At 32.7% G+C, this 18,756-nt stretch overlaps 3 protein-coding genes and 1 non-coding gene across 4 annotated transcripts; 1 reads left to right on the forward strand and 3 right to left on the reverse strand.

Moving 5' to 3' along the window:
• Positions 1 to 2,220: 2,220 nt before the first annotated feature.
• MIR426 lies at positions 2,221 to 2,331 on the forward strand. The gene has a single exon (NR_139875.1). It is a non-coding gene; the product is annotated as a microRNA ath-MIR426 precursor (primary transcript).
• Positions 2,332 to 8,545: 6,214 nt separating this feature from the next.
• Positions 8,546 to 11,893, reverse strand: NAT7 (nucleobase-ascorbate transporter 7). Its single transcript, NM_104695.5, has 13 exons — positions 11,397 to 11,893; positions 11,213 to 11,310; positions 10,951 to 11,127; positions 10,776 to 10,876; positions 10,613 to 10,688; positions 10,475 to 10,534; positions 10,208 to 10,392; positions 10,013 to 10,109; positions 9,831 to 9,917; positions 9,697 to 9,755; positions 9,433 to 9,602; positions 9,185 to 9,345; positions 8,546 to 9,086 (listed from the first exon to the last, which is right to left on the reverse strand). Exons 1-13 carry the CDS (start codon positions 11,521 to 11,523, stop codon positions 8,868 to 8,870), a joined length of 1,617 nt encoding a protein of 538 aa, NP_176211.2. The 5' UTR covers positions 11,524 to 11,893; the 3' UTR covers positions 8,546 to 8,867.
• A 1,955-nt stretch (positions 11,894 to 13,848) lies between these two features.
• Positions 13,849 to 14,804, reverse strand: AGL49 (AGAMOUS-like 49; the record flags this gene model as incomplete). The annotated part of the gene is made up of 1 exon (NM_104696.2): positions 13,849 to 14,804. The coding sequence occupies one exon, from the start codon at positions 14,802 to 14,804 to the stop codon at positions 13,950 to 13,952; it is 855 nt and encodes a 284-aa protein (NP_176212.1). The 3' UTR covers positions 13,849 to 13,949.
• Positions 14,805 to 16,249: 1,445 nt separating this feature from the next.
• Positions 16,250 to 18,756, reverse strand: UMAMIT35 (Nodulin MtN21 /EamA-like transporter family protein). The gene is made up of 7 exons (NM_104697.2): positions 18,375 to 18,756; positions 18,224 to 18,286; positions 17,867 to 17,983; positions 17,505 to 17,766; positions 17,180 to 17,338; positions 16,932 to 17,083; positions 16,250 to 16,593 (listed from the first exon to the last, which is right to left on the reverse strand). The coding sequence occupies exons 1-7, from the start codon at positions 18,575 to 18,577 to the stop codon at positions 16,425 to 16,427; spliced, it is 1,125 nt and encodes a 374-aa protein (NP_176213.1). The 5' UTR covers positions 18,578 to 18,756; the 3' UTR covers positions 16,250 to 16,424.

Here is an 18,756-nt window from a genome sequence, read left to right on the forward strand (position 1 = left end):
GAAAAATGAAACAGACTTGAAGAAGAGTGTATGAAGAAGAGGCGGCGTTAAAAAAAAAAGTTTAGGTCTGAGAGTCGTAATGCTCTGATACCATATAGAGTGTGAAGCTTAATTATCATTAGAGGTTGTGATTACAATATATATACACGAGAGATTAGGGTAATACTAATTACAATTATACCCTAACTATACATAACCTCTATAGGATATGCCTAAAAAAAAATGAAAACCTATATATAGGGGTGTCAAAATGGGTAACCCAACTCAACTCAACTCATAATCAAATGAGTTTAGGGTTAAATGAGTTATGGGTTGATCCAACCCATTTAACAAAATGAGTTGGGTCAACCCATAACTCATTTAATTTGATGGGTTGAGTTGTTAAATGGATTAACCTATTGAAGTAATAATTTAATTAATTATTATTATAAAACAATAATAAATAATTATCATTATTAATTCATTATCATCAAACTTATGATATTTACGGATTCCACTTTTTACGGATTTACGTTTTTGACGATAAAATCATGGGTTTACGTTTTTGGCGGAAAAATTACGGATTTACATTTCTGGCGGGAAAATAACGGGTTTACGTTTTTGGGGAGAAAATCACGGGTTTACGTTTTTGGCGGGAAAATTACAGATTTACGTTTTTGGCGGGAAAATTACATATTTACGTTTCTGGCGGGAAAATTACGGGTTTAAGGTTTTGGCGGGAAATCTCGGGTTTACGTTTTTGGCGGGAAAATCACGGATTTACGTTTTTGGCGGGAAAATAACGGATTTACGTTTTTGGCGGGAAAATCACGGGTTTACGTTTTTGGCCGGAAAATCACGGGTTTTCGTTTTTTGGCGTGAAAATTACGAGTTTTACATTTTTGGCGGGAAAATTACGAGTTTACGTTTTTTGGCGGGAAAATTACGAGTTTACGTTTTTGGCGGGAAAATCACGGGATTTACATTTTTGGCTGGAAAATTACGGGTTTACGTTTTTGGCGGGAAAATCACGGGTTTACGTTTTTGGCGGGAAAATTATGGATTTACGTTTTTGGCGGGAAAATCTCGGGTTTACGTTTTTGGCGGGAAAATCTTGGGTTTTCGTTTTTTGCGAGAAAATAACGGGTTTACGTTTTTAGCGGGAAAATCACGGATTTATGTTTTTTGGTGGAAAAATTACGAGTTTACTTTTTCTCAATTTCATCGCTTGTATATTTAAGAAATTTGGAAAAATATTAATTTTATTAAATTGGTTTAGATGTGTTGGTTAAACTTAAATTGGTATTGGTTTTGAGATTTTAGTTGGTTTTATTCAATTTTACAAAATTTGATGGGTTAATTGGGTAAACCATTGAAACCATTAACCATTACAACCCAACTTATTTTACTCATCAAACCAATTGACTCATCAACTCATTTGACCCATCAACTCATTTGAGTCAAAATTTTCAACTCATTAGGGTTCATTAGTTGAGTTGACCCATGAATTTTGACCCATTTTAACACCCCTACTTATATACAATCTGGTTTTGTCTATTTATATAGACTAAATATGAAAGGGCTGAGAATAATTATGATCTAAACTCTAATAAAGATAGCTGGGCATGCGACTAAACTAGGGTATTGACTGTGATTCGACTCGGGATATCATCATCATGAATTTCATCCATCCACTATCAATCATTTTGCTTATTAGATATTAATATGTAAAATTTTATAAATTTCTTGGGGGTTTGACCGAGAAAGAATTAATCATTCGAGATGTCAAAAGTTCATGTGATGTGTAATCATTTTTCTTTGTTTTCCACATCAAAGGTGTTTTTATCTATGCATGATGACTCCGATGAGATTGTTTGGTTAATGTTTAATTTGCTTTATGCCTAAGCATGTTAACAAATGTGATTTTAGTCAGATGTACCACTTCTCGTGGAAACTTTCCAAATCTATCAATTTCTTTTGTTCTTTTATGAATCTATCACATTTTGTAGTAATGTGATAGTTTGATGATGATTTACCCTTGCTAGTAGAGCATGATTTCTGTTTATCAGATAAAGGGACAAAAGTGATGATAGAGAAAAGAGTGAAGCATCAACAAGTTTAAATCGAATGATTAGGATGGACAACCAGTTGGAATATGCAATGGATCAGTTAGAATAGACGATTAGCTATTTATCTTTATCATCGTTGGGGGACAAAATCATATATCGGGAGGGGGAGGGGGAGGGGGGACAATTTTTGGAAATTTGTCCTTACGGGTAGTACTAGAATACTTGTCCACATGACGATTTGAAATAACCGAAGGACATATGAGGAAAAAATAAAATTAAACTCGAGACAAATTCATATCAAATGAATGATAGAATTTAACTCGAGGATAAGTTTATATTGAATGGGTAATACAATTATATTGAAGAAAATTTCATATCGAATGACTAATACAATTAGACCGAGAAAAAATTCATATCGAATGACTAATAGAATTAGATAGGGGATACGTTCAAATCGAATAAGTAGTCAAATTAGATTGAGAACAAATTCAAAGCGAATGAGTAATAAATTAGATCGAATAGAAGATTGTGGACCAAAATCATAATGACGTGTAGCCGATTTAACGTCGTGGACCAAAAGACATACAATTGATCAAATATATTTCAAAACCAGATTTAAATTTTGTAAGAGATGAAAATCACATAAGAAGAAAAAAAACTTCATTGTTCTTGAAAAAGAAGAAAAGTTAAGAATAAGAGAGAAAACAATAAGAAAAAATAAGCATTAAATAAATAAATAAAAATATATAGAGGAAAGAAACAACACCATCATCCGTTTGTGAAGAATTCTCACTTGTTACTTGGACTTAAACTCTTGGTTTGCTTGTTACTTTCATACCGCAAATGGTTGGTCTTGTCAACAAAGAAGACAATTAGCGCTATGGAAAGGACCATGGAGACTCCTAGGATCCAATAAGTTGTTGCTTGTGGAATCTACTGGGCTCGTGAGTAAAAAGCCAATGATTGCAGTAGTGAGACAAAATAGAGAGAGGTCTCGTGCCATACGGTCCTGTACCGTGATCCCAATCACAAAGGGAGCCAATCCATCAAGCACAAAACACCACATGCCTAGAAAAGTGTCCATGATAGATATCAACAATAGTCGACTCCTTATGATGCTGTCTATGAATGTTGAAAGCGTTGAGGTTAACACAGCTCCTCCAAAGAGATATGCGAAGATCTTCACTTGTGAGTTGAGGACACAACCACAAATTCATATCGAATGACTAATATAATTAGATCGGGGATAAGTTCAAATCGATTGAGTAGTCAAATTATATTGAGAATAAATTCAAATCAAATGAATAATAAATTAGATCGGAGACAAGATTGTGAACCAAAATTATGATGCCGTCTAGCCGATTTAACGTCGTGGACCAAAAAATATACAATTAATCAAATATATTTCAAAACCAAATTTAAATTTTGTAAGAGATGAAAATCATATGAGAAGAAAAAGAAGAAGAAAACTTCATTGTTCTTAAAAAAGATAAAAATTTAGAGTAAAAGAAAAAATAATAGAAAATGATAAATATAAAATAATAATAAAAATAATAAAAAATATAGGAAAGAATTAAACATGGAAGCCAAATTTTTGGCAGCTTTTGGGCGTCTGCAAAAGAAAAAGCATTTATGTCATTTAATATTTGATATGTGGTAGATAATTAGAAAAGGATGAAGAAGAAATGATATTTTTGAAAAGAATTTTGAAAAAATGTGGTAGTTCTGTTCATTTTCGCTTATATGCCAGAGGTGGCTGTTTGAGTTACAATGGCTGAATGGTTTCCTACAAAGTTGGAACAATGACGTCATTAAATCATTTTGTGATTAGATTGTTTATTGGTCATCATTCAAAAAATTTAGTCTTTGGTGTATATAGGAGAATTAAATTACAGTTTTGTTGGATTCCAATATCATGTTAATAAAGTTTATATATATATATATATATATATATATATATATATTGATCATGATTTAATTCGTTCTATGAATTAGAAGTTACTAACTTACTATTTGTATTGTATATGTTTTGAACATGAAATTTCTGAACATATTAATGACTAGTTAGCAAATTAACAATGTATCAATGAATTAACAATATTCATGATTAAATTAAGTGGGCTTTCTCATGTTTTATGGTTCTAGCTTTCTTATTTTCACTTAAATAAACTCAAATTTTATCCCAAAAAGTTATATAATATATCGTCCTTGGTTCATAAAATATCAAAAAAATATAATTCTTCTTTTGGTTTATATATATATATATATATATATATATATATATATATATATATATGGTATTCTATGGTGTTACTAATCTTCGTATAGATAAGGGAACCACTTATTAAGTAGAAAATGTGGTGGTGTTTAGGACAGTCCAAAGTTAGTTGTAGAATGTCGTTTTGTTACTTTGCTTGCCACTAAACACCCAAAACTCTTATATATTATTCGTTTTAAACAAAGCACTTGTCTAATACTACATCCTTTAATTGTTTGGCTTCTTCTACCAAACCATTAAGTCATTAACCATAGTACACTGAACCTAAGGATCCTTTTTCTTTCCCTTCTTTTTATATAAATAATGTTATACTTTCGATTAAGGTTTTTTATACGATTAATATTTTGTATTTATAAATGAAAACATTATTTTTATTTAGATAAGCACGATTTAACTAATAGTAAAACAATCTGCAAAATATTAATTATCTAAACCAATAAAAATATAATTAGTTTTGCATTGAAAGTTATAAATATCATCTAATCTAAAATAAATTTTCTCCTAAAACACCCAACAGTTTAGCAAAAAAAAAAAACACCAAAAAAAAAAACGCATGGAGACAAACACAAAACATAAATTACGTCATAGGTTATTGTATTTAACTCTTATCTAAATATTGAACATTTTATGATATAATAGGGGAAAATTGAATTAAGTCATAAAAGTAGAAAAGAAAATTAGTCATTGGAGTAGAAGTATGAATGATAAAGGATTTAGACCCAAAAAAAAGAATGATAAAGGCAGATACAATACAAACTAGGTGACATTTATAGGAAAAAAAAAAAAAAAAAAGAAAAAAAAAACTAGGTGATATCTAATTGCTGACAAAAGTGTTAGATCATAGAAGCAATCAAGCAACTAGATAATGTAAAACGCAAATCTTAGCATTATGTAATAGATATTCTTTTATGTGCGAAGACTAATTTCTTTTCATCACTCCTATATGTTTTTGACATCATCAAGTCTAATTCTTTTCCATAAATTATCAAATACTTTTCTATAGTAACAAAAACAGTGTGTGAAATGTCCAATCGTTTTCCGACAAAGAGAATCGCCACCAGGACACTACATCAGCAATCACCAACTATGAAGGATCCTACAGAGCATGTCAACTTTTTCGTAAACAGTTTTATGTAAATATTATAGACGTTCCAATCATGTGAGAATATTATTGCACATAATTTCCTTAAAAATACTGTATTTTCAAAATTTGCGGAAATGACATTTATTCCATATTACAGAGATACATATAATACTTATATACCCTGACCACGAGAAATCAAACAGTGTTTGTTTTGTAATTTACTTGTTCATTGATACGTTTTGCAATAGCTAAATCAAAAAAGTTTTTTTATGTTAAAACTTTTAGGTTTGCAAATTATGAAAATAAAAATAAGGCCAAATTAATTTAATTGAGCTGGGAATGCACTAGATATATAGAAACTCTGGAGCTGGATAAGGAAAATATGTATTATATATGTAAATTTCTTTAAGTCAAAGTATGTCCACCAAAGGATGTTTAGAGACGTGCATTTCTGCACGAGTGATCTTACACACTTTATCAATATGTATATTATTCGTATTTTAATTAACATTTTTTTCTTAGAAGATGGACATTTTAAATTCGTTTAACCGACAAATCAAACAGAAACAAAGGTACATGTAATCTTCTGACGAGAGATACTCTGAGGAAACTTTTACATGTGTCGCTGATTAGTTAGCTTTAAAGTTTTGCATGATGTATAACGATAATAATAAATAATCTTATATGCAAACATGATAATAAATAAACTTACTGTCAGCTTTTACAAAATAAATGGAATTCATATTGGCTTCAATGTGCAATTGATTCGATTTCCCAAGATCATTTTTTAATCAAGAAAAAAAAGTTATCATTTCAAAAGAAAATAGTTTTTCTTGTTTGTTTTGTCAACTATGAATTAAATTTGGATAATAACGTAACGATGGTAATATACACTACTTGGATTATTACGTCGTGGCCATCTTAGATTGAAGAAGTAAGTTAAGAGACGGGAAAATTATAAACGTTTTTGGACGTGGAAAAGCAAAAGGATCAATTCATCCAATTTGCATGGATTGGAAAGAATGAAAATCGCCATTTTAATTTACATATCTATTATTTAATAGGGTTATAGGGTCATATGACTTACTTCCTAATTAGGCCTTTACGTACAAATTGAAGAATGTTAGATCGTACTGGTCTATTATGTGAAACAGTTCACGTATAAATACGAACACGCACATGTATCAATATGTCAAGACATCTCTGATTAAAATACTTCAATGAACTTGGAAGATAACTATGAGAGATTGAGAGTGGAAACTAGAAAAGGAAAAAAGAAAAAGAAAAAACTCAAAAGGAATGAGAGAGACTACAGAGAAGGATGAGACAGAAGCAGAAGTCACTGGCCTCTTTGGTCGCTCAAATTGCTTCGATTTCTTAAGAAAAATACAAAATTTGTTGTACAACATTTTCCTAACACTATAACATTATAAATTAATAATGTTAGGACCATAAAATTTTATTAATTTATAGTGATATTAATTTAATTTATAAAAATATTTAAGCAAAATACAATACTATCTTTTCCGGAATAAAATAAAGGGTAATATTAGTAGATAACCAAATAAAACATACAAATTAAGAAACTAGCAGAGAGAAAGTTTTTTTTACAAAATAACCATGGACCCACGTTGTCGGAAGAAAGAAAATAACAAAGCTACCCTTCATTTGTTGAAAGATGAACAGTAAACGAAACACATCCGTGTAATTTTTCAAAATAGCATGTAACATTAAAATTTCACATGTTATATTTAGTTTAAAAACATGCTATTTCAAAAAACGTTATGAATTTTTAAGAAAAAACATTATTATGAAATTCTTTTACATGAACAGAATCTTAAAAAAAAAAAATTATATGTGATTTTAATAAAAACCATGTATTACTAAAAAATAAGAATATATTTTTAAAGAAATCACGTGTGATCTTAATAAAAAACGTGTATTACTACAAAATATCATGATAAAATGAGATATTAAACTGAATAGAATGTTTTTTCCAAAAAATACTATGTGCTTTTTACAAATACTATGTAATAAGAGAAAATAACAAGATAAAAAGAGGATATTATGTTATCGCATGTATTTCGGAAAAATAACATGTTACAAAGGACATTTACGTAATTACACGTGTTCTCCAACATGTTTCCGACAAGATACTGTGACTCAAGGTTAATTTGTACATTCTTTTCAAATCTATAGTCATTTATTATAAATACTCTAAAATAAATGTCAACAAACTATTCGAATATCTAGATGCAAATGAAGCATACTCAAAAATTCAGAGTTTTTAAAGGAAATTGTGATTTCTGTCTATAATGTTGGTAAAGAACTTGAAAACGATAATGTGAAACTTTTTGAAATAGTGACACGTAAGGAAGCAATTACCGCGTCTAGAACTCTTTACAACTTTTGGATGCATATCGAAAAGACAACACCAAGAGTTTTTGATGCAATAAAGAAAATTAGAGATGAACTTCAAAAAGATTCAAATTTTAAGAAAAGACAAATATAACTAAAGTCATATTATACTAGATTATCTTTAAAAGTATGCTTAATATTAGTAATTATTAATTTATGATATTATTGGGACCATATTTTGACATAGAGATTTCAAAAAAATTATTATCATATTATCTTATCGATTTTGGTTAATTTTCACATTGGCCCGACTTGAGACCGATATATTTTATTAATTTATTGTGTTTATTAATTTATCGAGTATTAATTTATAGAGTTTCTACTGTAATTCATAATCACCTTAGCTGGTATATTCTTTAAGCAACATTAATCATTTTAATCACGTGATGACCAGAAATGAAGAAATAATCTTCCCTACTTCCTCCGGTTTATTGCAAGTATACTTATACAAATTTAATTTAATTTAATTGCATTTTTAATATAATTTTTCCTGTATTTTTAATTAAAAACTATATAAATTTAATTCTATGGTTAAGAAGCTAAAGAGGGAAAGAGAATTGAAGCTTGAATCTTTCTAAGCAAATCTTCGATTTTAATCTCAACAAAGTAGTACGAGAGTTTCATGTGTTCAAACAAAAGCTAGGAAGCAAAGTTCATAAAACTCAACAATTGTGCCTACATGAAGAGAGGGGAAAAATTGATGGTAAAGAGATATATGCTGCTTGTTGGAGTAATAGATAAATGTTAAACTTCCATATCTTCTTATGTAAATCTCTAGTGTATATTCTCTAGATCCTCCTTTGTATTCTAGAGAAAGAAAAAATTCCAGCTAGAAATGTCAAATAACATCAATCTGAAACGGCAAGCTGTGCAAAGTGCCCTACGCTGAAAACAGGCACACACCACAAAGAAGTACATTACCAAAGTAACTAAACGGGATACAGTTTGAGAAAACAGAGTTATATTTGACACAAAATGTTATACATAAGAGTAGAGTCAGTGCCAAGCCAATGAACACTTTCAGCATAATTTTCATTGATCACACAGAGGGAAAATACTTGTTGAGATTGAAAGGCAAAGAGTAAAACTCTTCACTTCTAGTATCTGATTTGAACGACATGAATCGATCCCACCAAAACATCCCTCGGTCTTTCCTCGTCGCACTGTCTTTAGATGACATTGTTACATCAAGAAAGAATGCCAAAATCCCAGCCACAAAGGCTTTAGAAGAGAATGGAACATTGATCATATCATTGAACTGCACAGAACACAACAAATCAGCTTTGTGTTTTGGTTATAAACTTATCATAAGTGGGAAGATATCGAAAAGATTGAGATTCTTGTTTTGTTATTTACCCATCTTGCGTGTGTGTGAACTGGTCCATACTTGTTAACAGCTGTATACTGGTTGAAGTACTGTGGTATCGATAAGCCCATGAAGACCGAGAATCCGAGGATGAATTTTGTTCTGAAGCTGTTTAGATTACAGAACTGAAGTAAGCTTAGACCACCAGCACCTGCATGCAATTTCATTTCTTTGCTCAGTTTGCAGTTTAAAAAACCTAGCGGTTTCAACAAAAGAAGAGGTGTTTCAAGAAACCTACCAACGTATGCAAAAAACAAGCAATGTAATGCTGCGACTACTGGAGCTGGAATCGAAGCAAAGATAGCTCCAAATTTACCAAGAATGGAAAAGAAAATCATAAAACCGGCTGATATTTGAACTACCCTTCTACTACCAACGCGTGTTAGCGCTAACAAACCGGCATTTTCTCTGCAAGATCATCATTATAACCATTGGATTTTGCAATAAAGATCGTTGGTTTCGGTTCAAATACTTCATTTGTTCATAGGTAAACTAGTCTTACACTGACACAGATGCTCCATTTCCTGCTCCAAATAGTCCACAGAGAAGAACTCCTACACCCTATACATAAATGCATTTGCTTAAATATATAATCTAGTAAGGAAAATTAGGATGAATTTTTTTTGTTAATGTTACCTGCCAACCAACCCCACGGCTGAGAACGGAAGGCGGGGGCGGAGTTGCGCTTGCGAACCTCGACACAACAATGTAAGTCCCTGTGGACTGTTTACATGAATCAGAAGTATAAGAACATGAATATGCACAATGATCTAAGTATTTAGTGTTGTTACAGCAAAAAGAAAATTTTCAATTCTGACCTCAATTAGGGAAACAAATGAAACAGCCATCATAGCGAAAGCTTCACCGGCATGAAATGTTGGAGGTCCCCATTGAAAAGGGTAAGGAACTCTTATCCTGGAATCCTCAAGAATCAGTCTCAAAATGTACTAAATTATGTAGCCAAATAATGTCACTAGAGAATGCACAAAGATAAGAGACAAAGTTTCTCTAACCATGGAGAGCCGCTAATAAGGCCAGAACGATCTGTTCTACAACTTGTCTGAGTGTTGACTCCTGTGTTCTTATAGGCTCCACCAACGGTAAGTAGATGCGCGTAAATCCAGACAATAACCACAGAGAAAATCACAGCAAATCGATGGAAGACTTGTCTTTCTCCTCGAATGAGATGAGGAATGTACTGCAAAAAGAAACCAAAATGATGAATCTCTAGTTAACATCTCTTTCGAAATCACGAGAAGAGCTTTTCGCAGAGCGTTAACCTGTGAGAATAAGAGTAGAAGGATGATCTCAGGCAGTCCAATCTCGATGCATTTGGCTAGCTGCCAGAAACAGAACAACTCTGTATTCAAGAAAATGTTATAAAACTGAAAGAGAGATCAAGTAAAGCAATAACACACCAGAGGGAAACCGTGCTCATAAAGTCCAAAACCAGCTAGTGCTACTAGAGGAACTGCAGAGAGAGGACTCAGGAGCCTAAAGAAAGTAAGAACAATCATCAGAAAATAGCAGAAGAGAATCTGTTAGTTGTGTTTTGTATATGATTGAGTGTTCTTAGCTAACCTAACTACATTGCGCCAAAGCCCGCTGAAGCCAACAACGATCTGAAGAATCGAGGCAACGATAAGAGCACCCTGGATTCCTCGCATGATCCTCTTAAATTTCTGCATATTTTCACTCTATGAATGAGAAAATATGATACAGAAACAGATAGATGCTCTGTTTTTCTTTAACTAACCTCCTGAGGATCCAAAATGTCGCTGTACCGACCAGCCAAGATGATGGAAAGCGTGGTTGGTACATAGGTGTAAGAGCCTCCAATGACCGCTGGAAGTCTAGTCCCAAAGAAACTTTGCAATAAAGTATTAAGTCCAGAAACAAAAAGTAATGTCTGAACCATCTTTGCCTTCTCTTCCTACAACAAATGAATACAAATCCGATAAAAAAACAGAGTTTCTATATATGTTCATGGAAATGACTTGTCTAAGAAGATAACTTACATTTCCACCACCCATCTGTGGAACTAAATATGTTGGGATGAGAACAGTTGTTCCAAGCATCACTAAGTAATGCTGAAACCCCAAAAGTATTGCCTCCGCTGATCAGAAAAAAAAGAAGTGATCTTTAGTTGTTAAATCAAAGATTACACATTGCACAAATGAAAGTATGAGAGAAGATGGTTACGCCAAGGAGGAGGACTTGTGATGCAATAAGAGATAGAAGAAAGTTGATCTTTCACCGGATGTGGCTCAAGCCCATCATGTTTTAGCGGCGGCGCTACCCCTCCTCCTCCTCCACCACCACCGGCCATTTCCTTTAACTTCTGATGAAACCCAAAAGCAATTCAAGAGAAGAAAAAACAGAGATAGGTTGAGTCTTTATGCTGGAATCTTGAAGAACGAGTTAAGTTTGTAGGAGCTTGGAAGATAAAATCCAAACCTAGACACCGAAAGTGAAAAAGGGTTTAAGAAATGAGAGTGAGAAAGTGAAAGAAGACGAAGATGAAGCTAGAAAAAGAGAAAGACATTTGTCGGGGAATTTAAGTAAGAAACCGTCAATATAAAGCAAGAACGTCAAAAAGTTGATTTTGCGCGTTTTCGTTTAAAGACCTTTGAGAAGAAAGAACCACTTGGAGGACACGAAACCTATAAGAAAAATAAAAGCTTCAATGTGAAGAGGAAGAGGAAAAGAGCTATTTTTATAAATTACTTTTAAATTCTAGTGAATATAATATAGAACAGCATAAATTGTGAAACAAAGAAATAGGTAAATAAATTTACAAATACAAACAAAAGTATTAAATTTTAGTTTTAATATAGAGTTTGTATATTTATAGCAACATCACCTAACTTAAGGACCACATTTAAAGTATATTATAAATCGTATTTGATATCAATAAAACAAGAGATTTTGGAAACACGCATAAATAGTATGTATACTGATTCAGACAGAATGAAACACAAAAATGAATATCTTCTTTGCTCAACTCTCTTCCATTAATCACAAATATCAAGATAGAAATTCACATTTAATCGCTAAAATCACGTTAAATACAGAAGCTTGACAAAGTTTTTAGGAGAAATAATGCAAGAACACTTTGAAAGACAAAAGTTAAGAAAGTCTGGACGTTACAAATAAAATGTAATAGAGGGAACTAGAGATCGATAACTCGACGGTAAAGAAACTTGAAAATATTTCAAGAGTTGACAGAATCGAGTGATAGTTGTTGGTACGGATAAAATATTCAAAAAATATTATGTGTTTAGAAATTGTATGACCGTCAATTTAGAACCTAGTTAATCAAAAAATTGTAATTGAGGAAAAATGAAATAAATTCAACAGTCGCTTCTTTCACCTTTATATACTTTAGCATAACGTAAAGTCGAAGCAATCCGTAGACATGCATACTTCTCTTCTACCTTTAATGACTCCATCCCCACACTTTACTCTATTAATACTATATACTTTTCTAAATTGGAACCATATTGAATGGGGTTATAATCAGTTTTGGGATGTTTTTATTTAGCGTAAAACTCTACCTTACTACACCACAAGTTACAACCACTTTGACTTTTGAAACTTTACAAGTAACAGTATTATTAAGGGAGGACTTTTCACTTGAAAAATTTGACAAATCATTGCTCTGTGAACATCAGTACTTAAAACTTTTTAGTTTTTGTGTTTTGGCTGAAAAATAGACCAACGGAGTTCCAGAAGAGACGGCAAGTTCTTCAACTAGCTGACGTTAGTCGTCGGTTCGACAGTACTAGCAGTCGCTAATTGATAGTATACTGTATATAGTTTCACAACTAACTGTTATTTTTTGGGGACTTACTGTTAGTTTTGTCTTTAGATAATTTAGAAAAAAAAAAAAAAACTGTTAGCTTTGTCATTGGCAGCTGCTAGTCACTCACCATTAGCTAATATTTTTGCAAGAACGTCTGCCAACTTTTCATTGGTAACTACTAGTCGTCACGTTCTAACAGTTACTTTAGGGAGAACATGTGCCAATTTTTATCTCAAATTTTTTAAAACTTGTGGTAGTGGCCAAATCAGTGGCAATCAAATAAATAGCATATAGAGTAATAATTATATTGCATCGCAAGCCTTGTAGAATTGAAGTTTTGGGGATTTGATTCATGGATATGCTTATGAATTTGATCGTGAACAAAGCTTATATGTAGTTTCATGGGTACTTTATTTTGTGTTTACGTCACAAGTTGATCAGTTGAGTTACTCCACTGAAGTTCGTTCTAATTATGAGAATGCTGATTAGGAATGTTGACTTGGTAAACACGAGGTCGAGGGACAGAAAGACTTGCTGAAGCAAACACTAGATTGACATAAAGAACGTGTCATCCGTCATTAAAAACAAGGCATCTCCAAGACTTGACAGTGAATTAACATCTGAACAAGTATGTATAACTTTCATTCCCTGCTCTAGAAGCTTTAACGAGTTGTGCAATTTAGGTTATGAACTCTTTGTTTCTTGCATGGTTTACAACGTTTTGTTTATCTGATAAGTTGGTGTTGCAGTCAAAATAGGGTTACAGAGAAAGAATAACAGAAAGAAAGGAAAAGTTTGATTAATCAATAATAAACAAGAAAAAAAACTACCAACTTTACAAACATGGATTTGTGTTGGAGCAAACATACAAGTTAAGAGATACTAAAAAATGATCAATCACCGAGAAAAGGTGAAAGAAACATGATTTCACTAACGTAGTCATCAAGTTATCAAATTGAAATCATATCGGAGCTCATCGTTTGGCAAGTATTGGTGGTCATGAGAGGATCGCTAAATGTATGAAGTGGTGGTAGTCTTGAGGCAAACTCCAGATCCCAAACATGATCATCACAAAAATTCCCTAGATTGTAAGTTTGGTAAAGTTCTGCCGCCGCCTCCTGAAGATAATTACCGCCGAAAGTGCCAAGATGATCCATTCCCGTGTAAGCTGCATCTTTTGATTCGTAATTGGAAACATTCTCGTTCAAATTCCTTGACCCGCGGACCACGTAAGCCAACTCGTCAAATACATCACACGAACCCAGCTTCTTATCTGAAACCCTAATTAGATGATCTTCTGACAATATATCCGTCAAATTAGGCTCTATCTTCAACTTGTGATCGGAGATGGCCGAGTTCTCTGAAACCCTTGCACCATCTTTTTCGGAAGAACCCGTGAGCGTCTTCTTAAGAATTTCTATCTTTTGTTCCCTGACTCCAAGTAATTGAGAGTCAAGGTGAAGGAGATGCTTCCTTAACTCCTCACGAGACAAACCCTTGAGATGATGAGGGAAGTCATTGAGATCACATGCATGATTCTTCCTCCTCTCATCACTCAAGGCATTGAACTTGGCCACGATCTCATGTAGGGCTTGTGGGTTATGATCTTGAGACTGAGGCCAAACATGGAGATCGTTGTCGGGACCGTAACAGATGAAACCGACAGAGTTGCCGCAGAGAACAGAGAGCTCTGAGGCTTTCTTCTTAAAGCCTGGAAATCTCTGTTTGAAAAAGCTCTGTTTCTTCCTATGCAAATCACCATCATCATCATCGGACTTGTTAGGTTTCTTCTGACGAGGAGCCATCTTTTGAAAGAGAGAGAGAAGATGAAACTTTGATTAAATCGTGAGAGAGAGATAAAAAGCAGAGAACTTTCGATCGTAATGGGAAGTGCAACGAGAAGGCTATGATGATTCTTTAATATATAGAGACTTAGAAGATTAGGTTTCCTCAATCCCACAACGGTCATAATTTGGTGAAAATGCGTAAAAAATCATATCTAATATGCGCGTCCGAAATCTTGTGAGGTCTTTTCATTAGATCTCGTAGTGATATTTTCCTTTTTTTGCTTCATCCTATTTTATTTAGTTTTTATGAAACGCGTAACTGTATTTTTCCTCAATTAATTGCCAACAAATATTTTATAAATCGACGCAGTCTTCTTAAGTGGTTTTGTCAATTTTATTATTTGGCTTAAGTCAATTATTTTTATTTACCTACATATTTGCTTTAAAAAGTAATAACATTTACACATGGTCTCAATAATTGGATTTGCCCAAAAAAAAAAGGTCTCAATAATTGGACAACACAAAGCAGAACATAAACACAACTGGTCATATACGTTAAACCTTAATTAACTCACAACTCATGTAATTGGTAAAAACCTGAGAGACGATTGATTTTCCCAATTTTTCAATAAGAACACTGCTTTCAGAGATAAGATCCCACAAACCGTCCAACATACTCTTCAAACCCTAGGAATTCTAGAATCGAAATTAAGTTGGATTGATAGAGAAATAGGGTAATTCGAGTCCAACGCCTTCGAAATCAAGAATTCCTCTTACCTAATTTCTCCTTCAATACAACTTATAATTTGGCAACTAATTGAGTGCATAATTACCCTCCAAATGCTTAGAGATAATTTTGTTAGTTATTCTAAGTTAATGACTAAACAAATGTGTCTTTTTAAGAAAAGTTCGTAGAAAAGCTTTTTGGTTAGTCTGTTTCGGGTTTGAATTCATGTCTTCAACCAAACTCTCCACAACTGGTTTGTGTCTGATTCAGCATTCACCTCGGTTTTGGATTTTATTCATTTTTTTTGCAGATGCGGTGGGTGCTGCAAAAAGATGTAGCTAATTGGATGTTAAACAATTTTGACTGTTTTAGTAGCTATATATCAAAAACATTAACCACAATTTGTTTTCATGGTCATTTATGGTTTTTTTTCTATTTGAACTGTTTTTATTGTAGTTTGATTATATCGAATGAGTTTTGGTTGGGTTCAGTGTTTGTGAAAATTCTCTTGGAACTGATATAAATTACTAAATTAGATCAACCGGATCATTCCCGTTTATAGTGAGACGAATGCCAAAGATGGACCTTCAAGTAGTTTCATATAAGTAACAACTATTTACTATTTAGTCCTCATTTGAGGTTGCATATATGATTGCATCGTGAGTTTTATTTGGATAAAAAGTAAAACTTATATTTTTTTCGTTTTATTTTAACTCATAATTTACTTTTAATTTTGATAGACTTTGATACATTCCTCTCATACAAAAAAACGTTACAAGACTTTATATATATATTTGTTTTGCTTCACACACATATGTTTTTTTTTATATATAATTTCTTCGATTTACTTACCCTTAATTTATGTTTAACATAACACAACTAAACACATTAGGCGAACAACCATTTCTGAATTAAACTTGATCAAAATCACCATTCGCGAGCAAAAGTGGAGTTGTCTGTTCATCTGAATCCAATTGATGATTATCGTTTTTCTCCACCGTTTCATTTGGATCATCTTTTTGAACTTGACTCCACATTATCAATAGATATCCAGTTCCTGCTATAGCAGCTCCTAACACACTGTTCACAAGAAGTTCACATTTAACAACCTGAACATATCATATTCAAATCGAAAATTGATATGTAAACTAAAAAAAAAAAAATTGGTTTGAACTTTTTTACTTATTTTAAAATATGAAAAAATCAAAAAGGAAACTAAGGGACAACTTAAATTTTTTATATAACACATTAAGATATGTATATAATAAAATTTGAACAGGAATAAAAGTCATATCAAACATATATGCATATTTGATTTGGTATTAAGCATTTGGGTTAAAAATAAATGAACGCATGTAACTAGAGAATAATTTGAGTCTCTTCGTTGTTTAAATATAACTTTCGAAAATTATATTTACCTTCCATAGTGAAGACTATTGACAAAGAAGCTTGTGCCAAAAATGGAAGCCCAAAGGATCCCAAATGGCTTGAAGAGTGGCACATAATAAGGCCCCTTCATTTTGGAGCACTTCACTTGAACACTTGTTCTGATTATGCTCCCAAATATTCCCTATAAATGAACAATATATATGATTATATATACACATCCTCAGATTACGAAATACATACTATATAGTAATTATAATATATGATCACATAGATATACCGTGGCAATAATGAGATATAGGTCCATGTTAAGTTTGAGTTCCCATGCACTTAGGTCTGGCTCCATGAACGCTGAGAAGATTGCACATTGGAGTGTCCCAGCTAAACTATAGGCAGACACTACTTTCATCACTTGAGGATATTTTTGGACTGTATCCAACTGATATACCGAATAACATAACCCGACCAACAAAAACAAAAAAAATAATTAATAATTAAAACGTGTATGCATTACTTAAGAATCAAGTTAAGACGTGTGTAGATTCATCTACAAATGATAATATTTGTTTTCGAAAATCGATATCTTGAAACGTAATTTTGATTACCTGTATAATATTCCAAATGGAGATGGAGAGCGTGGCGCATGCAAGGAGGAGAGAGCCGAGAGCCCAATTGTCAGAATTTTTGAAGAAAGTTAAGTAGTGTGAGATTGTAGTAAGGAAATTGGAGGTTGGGGATGAAGGAGGAGAAGGTCTTATAAAAGGTCCTAAGTAAATAACTTCAACAAAGGCTCCTGTGAAACATATCAACGTGCCTATCACTCTTCCTTTTGTTCTCTTACTTGCCCATCCTAACCCTCCTTCCTTACTAATTTATATTCAAAATTTATTGAAATCATTGTTAGTTATAGTTCAATTATAAACATAGCTAAAGAAATTTAAATTTTAATAGAAGTAATTTAGTTTACCCAAGAGCAAGAGATAGCAAGAAGGAGAAAGCAGGTGACTGCAAGCCCATGGCACATACCACAATTGGAGAGCTATAACTTAGCCCCAAAAATGCCATGTTCTGGAACAAAAACACCCTGTTCAAGAAAAATATTAATTTAAGAATCTAAACTCTAATATAACTATTTAATTATGAAATCAGGTGTTCCAATTTTTTTTATTTAATTACTATTTTTTTTAATTATTACAGCTATTACAGTCCCAATATATTTAGTTATTGAATGAAATTGGGAGATAAATAGGAATGCAAAATATATCATTGAATCTTATGTAAATAGATAGACAATGATATATATAAAGTTTTAAAGGGAACTAACCCTGTAAAACCGAGTAGGAAGATACGAACAAGGGAAGGTTTCGTGAGGAAGGGTTCATCGTCACTGTAAACAAATTAGAACATCTATATCATCATAATATCTCAAATTGAGAAAGCCATGTATAAACACATAGATCATGCTTTTTAAGTACCTTTCATCTCTATGGAAGTAGAAAGAGTAAGGGAGGAGAAGGAGAGAGCCAAGAGCGTTGGTGTAGACGATGAACACGAAAGGGCTCATGCCACCGGTCAGTGCGGTCTTAGCCAAGATGGTGAGTGCAATGGTACATGCCTCCATCAACGCCATAACAATAAATGGAACTATGGTTTCCCATCTTGTATCCATTAATCCCATTTCGTTTGTGTGCGGCTTATGTTGATAATACACAGCCTTGGATGAGCCGAAATTTTGTTGATCTCTGTCTCTCTCTCTCTTTCTCTCTCGGAGAAGATGAGAGACCAAGTCCACAACAAAACTTTGTTAGGTTGTCTACTTGTCTTGCAATTAAAATGTTAGTGTGTCTTCATTAATAT

Source organism: Arabidopsis thaliana (assembly GCF_000001735.4).
Source record: "Arabidopsis thaliana chromosome 1 sequence".
NCBI lineage: Eukaryota > Viridiplantae > Streptophyta > Magnoliopsida > Brassicales > Brassicaceae > Arabidopsis > Arabidopsis thaliana.

Bases quoted from the DNA above. Each gene is read 5' to 3' on its own strand.
- NAT7 (NM_104695.5), bottom strand. From the start codon at position 11,523: ATGGCCGGTGGTGGTGGAGGAGGAGGAGGGGTAGCGCCGCCGCTAAAA. The intron at 10,535-10,612 runs GTGTGTTATTGC...TGTTTCTGGCAG, and splicing joins ATGAGCACGGTTTCCCTCTG to CTAGCCAAATGCATCGAGAT. The intron at 9,346-9,432 runs GTAGGTTTCTTG...AATTGCATGCAG, and splicing joins CTTGTTTTTTGCATACGTTG to GTGCTGGTGGTCTAAGCTTA.
- UMAMIT35 (NM_104697.2), bottom strand. From the start codon at position 18,577: ATGGGATTAATGGATACAAGATGGGAAACCATAGTTCCATTTATTGTT. The intron at 17,984-18,223 runs GTTAGTTCCCTT...TTTCTTGAACAG, and splicing joins TTCCTACTCGGTTTTACAGG to GGTGTTTTTGTTCCAGAACA. The intron at 17,084-17,179 runs GTATATCTATGT...GTTCATTTATAG, and splicing joins TATATCTCATTATTGCCACG to GGAATATTTGGGAGCATAAT.